The following is a 3,670-nucleotide window of genomic DNA, read 5'->3' on the forward strand; positions in this document are numbered from 1 at the left end:
GGAGTACCAGGGCAAGTTGCTTCCTTTCCTCTCCCTGCAGTCAGAAGGGGAAATGGCAGAGGCTGTGGCCTCAAAATAAAGCCGCAGGACTCCTATCTTTTTATTATATTATTATTATTGTTTGTTTATTTTTGGCTGTGCTGGGCTTCTTTGCCACACTCAGGCTTTCTATAGTTTGCATAAGTCAGGGCTACTCTCTAGGGGTGGTGCACGGGCTTCTCATTGCAGTGGCTTCTCCTGTTACAGAGTATGGGCCCTAGAACTCAGGAGTTATGGGCTCAGGAGTTGTGGCTCTAGGGATTAGTTTCCCTGCACCATGTGGAATCTTCCCAGATGAGGGATCGAACCTGTGTCCCTTGCATTGGAAAGTGGATTCTTAGCCACTAGACGAACAGGGAAGTGCCGATGTCATTCTTTTTTTAAAAGAAAAATGTTAATTTATTTGGCTGTGCCAGGTGTTAGCTGCAGCATGTGGGATCTAGTTTCCTGACTAGGGATCAAACCTGGGCCCTCTGCACTGGGAGCCTGGAGTCTTACTAGACCACCAGGGAAATCCTCTATGTCATTCTTAACCCTGTATTCAATAAAAAGAGAAAGTGGTGCACTGCTATTCTCTATGTATAAGGATATACATGGAGTATAAAAATAGATACACAGTATATCTGTGATATCAAAACTTTATGGTGTGGGCAAATTAGAAAAAATATCTCAAAAGACTCTGTGGATGGGGGGAAAGGGAGGCAATAATGAAAAAAAATTAACTGTTGAGAAATGCTGTCAGAACACATTTGGAGACTGCAAAATGAAAATCAAAAGCAAAAGTAGAAAGTAAGAGGGAACTTTCAGAAAATGGAAACCATCGGCTCCTATTTAAGACACAGGCCTGAAGGAAGGTCTTCAGAGAACCTAGAGAGCAGGTTCACAGAGTCACCCACCTCCCCAGGCCAGCAGCATCCGCAAGGTCCCCGATGGCCCCAGCCTGGTCCTTACTCCTGGCCCTGCTGCTGCTCAGCTGCAACGCCATCTGCTCTCTGGGCTGCCACCTGCCTCCCACCCACAGCCTGGCCAACAGGAGGGTCCTGACGCTCCTGCGACAACTGAGGAGGGTCTCCCCTTCCTCCTGCCTGCAGGACAGGAATGACTTCGCCTTCCCCCAGGAGGCGCTGGGTGGCAGCCAGTTGCAGAGGGCTCAAGCCATCTCTGTGCTCCACGCGGTGACCCAGCACACCTTCCAGCTCTTCAGCACCGAGGGCTCGGCCGCTGCGTGGGACCAGAGCCTCCTGGACAAGCTCCGCACTGCACTGGATCAGCAGCTCACTGACCTGCAAGCCTGTCTGAGGCAGGAGCAGGGGCTGCAAGGGGCTCCCCTGCTCAAGGGGGACTCCAGCCTGGCTCTGAGGAAATACTTCCACAGAGTCACTCTCTATCTGCAAGAGAAGGGACACAGCCCTTGTGCCTGGGAGGTTGTCAGAGCAGAAGTCATGAGAGCCTTCTCTTGCTCAACAAACTTGCAGGAGAGATTCCGGAGGAAGGACTGACACACACCTGGTTCAACACGGAAATGATTCTCACAGACCAACAAGACCACATGCTTCCTTCGCGGCCACGGGGAGGACTCTCATTTCTGCTGTCATTGAGCCCTGAATTGAATCCATCTGTCACATGATTTCAGGGATATTAAGTAACATCATGCTCTACTCTATAGGCAGTAGTCCTTCACAGATGCCCTAGCTGATGTATCCATTTATTTATCTACTTGGACATTTATTTATTTATTTATTTATAAAGATTTAAATTATTTTTGTGCATATATTATGTGCATGCATATGTTGTCATTAAGAGAAAAATATATATACTCTGTATGCAGTTTATTATTTTTCTTCACTCATTAAATTCTTCCTATAAAAACTTCCTTTACTTGCATTTTCTTTAAAAAAAACAACCACCAAGCCTGAATGTGCAACTTGATTAAAGAATGCATTTTACAATTCCTGGACCCCTTTTTACAACTTGCATGTTAGAAGTAAAAATACACTTCCTTTAGCCAGGGTGTTTGTTGCCTTCAGGACATAGAGGTGAACATACCTAATCCAATCCTTTTTGTAATTCTGATTTTTTTTTAAGGAAAATAACCTAGAAACAATAATCAGTTAATTCATAATAATCTGTTAATTATTTTTAAAATAGTATTAATTAGTTAAAGAAAATATCAGTTAGGTTGAATGCAAAAACAAAAGGGAGAAAAACGGAATTCTCTCAGTAGAAGGTGGATCAAACTATGTGAGGACATAAAAATAAAAGTTAACTACTAGACTAGCGGGCTTCCCCCACGGCTCCACAGTAAAAACTCTGCCTGCAATGCAGGAGCCGCAGGAGGCATGGGTTCAATCCCTTGGTCTGGAAGATCCCTGGAGAAGGAAATGGCAACCCACGACAGCAGTCTTGCCTGGGGAATTTCATGGACAGAGGAGCCTGGTGGGTGACAGCCACAGGGGCTCAAAGAGTCAGACATGACTGATGAGAGTTAGCACAGCACAGCACTAGACAAAGGGACATTTCAGTGCACATGTCCGTTGGATTTGGAGATGGCAATTGACAAGCAAATTGATGGAGTGTAAAGCATGGAACAGAAGAAGTGATCAAATGGAAGGAGAGTACAGAATGAGAAAAGGACTTAAAATTGAGTTCCAGGACCTTAACCTTAAACAGGAGGAAATGTCACAAAGGAAGCAGAGATAGAGTAGCCGTAAGTTAACAGGACAAGAGAGAATGGTGAGAAGACAGATGCAAAGGCTGCAACCACTTAAGAGGCAATGCATTCATGAACATGTAGATGGAAAGTGCCTCCTACTTGGGAAAAGAGATGACATTGACCCTTTGGTGAGAGCTTCGTCGGTAGAATTAATCAGCAGAAACGATAGTGGATAAGATGAAAGGATGAAGAAGAGAAGGTAATGATAATATATAGAACATGGGTTTCAGATATTTGCTGTCTGAACTGGAGGAGATAATAGAGTGGGACCTAAAGTAGAAGGTGGATTTTTTTCTTTTTCTTTTTTTTGCTCTGCAGTGTTTTCCCTTTTTGAAATACTTTGCTTATGAAGGGATTTCATGGATTTGATATATAGACAACTCATATCAGTGTTTGAGATTGGATTTACTTTAAATCATGAGATTCAGTCACATACAATGGTAATGTATCATTATTTTGATTAACTGGATGTTGAAAGTCTCTGATGTTGGGAAAGATTGAAGGTGGGAGGAGAAGGGGAAGACAGAGGATGAGATGGTTGGATGGCATCACTGACTTGATGGACATGAGTTTGAGTAGGCTCTGGGAGTTGGTGATGGACAGGGAAGCCTGGCATCCTGCAGTCCATGGGGTCACAAAGAGTCGGACATGACTGAGCGACTGAACTGAATTGAACTGAACGTCAGGAGGCTGCTCCATGGTTGAAAGCATTCACTACATGGGACATAGATGGAACTGACCTTAGTGAGAGCTGATGTGGTGGAATCAATCAGCAGGAACCATACTGGAGTAGGAGGAAGATTAATAACAAAGTCCCATGGATATTTACTCACCTGGGGATTCACATCACTTCTTTTACTCTCATCAAAGTAAGATTTGCATTAGTTTTTGTTCTGCCTCAATGCATCCGATACAATG

General features: G+C 44.2%; 1 protein-coding gene across 1 annotated transcript; it reads left to right on the forward strand.

Moving 5' to 3' along the window:
• Window positions 1–968: 968 nt before the first annotated feature.
• Window positions 969–1,538, forward strand: LOC122453141 (interferon alpha-1-like). Its single transcript, XM_043486996.1, has one exon. It carries the CDS (start codon window positions 969–971, stop codon window positions 1,536–1,538), a length of 570 nt encoding a protein of 189 aa, XP_043342931.1.
• Window positions 1,539–3,670: the final 2,132 nt, after the last annotated feature.

This window comes from Cervus canadensis, chromosome 14 (genome assembly GCF_019320065.1).
Source record: "Cervus canadensis isolate Bull #8, Minnesota chromosome 14, ASM1932006v1, whole genome shotgun sequence".
NCBI classification, from domain to species: Eukaryota; Metazoa; Chordata; class Mammalia; order Artiodactyla; family Cervidae; genus Cervus; species Cervus canadensis.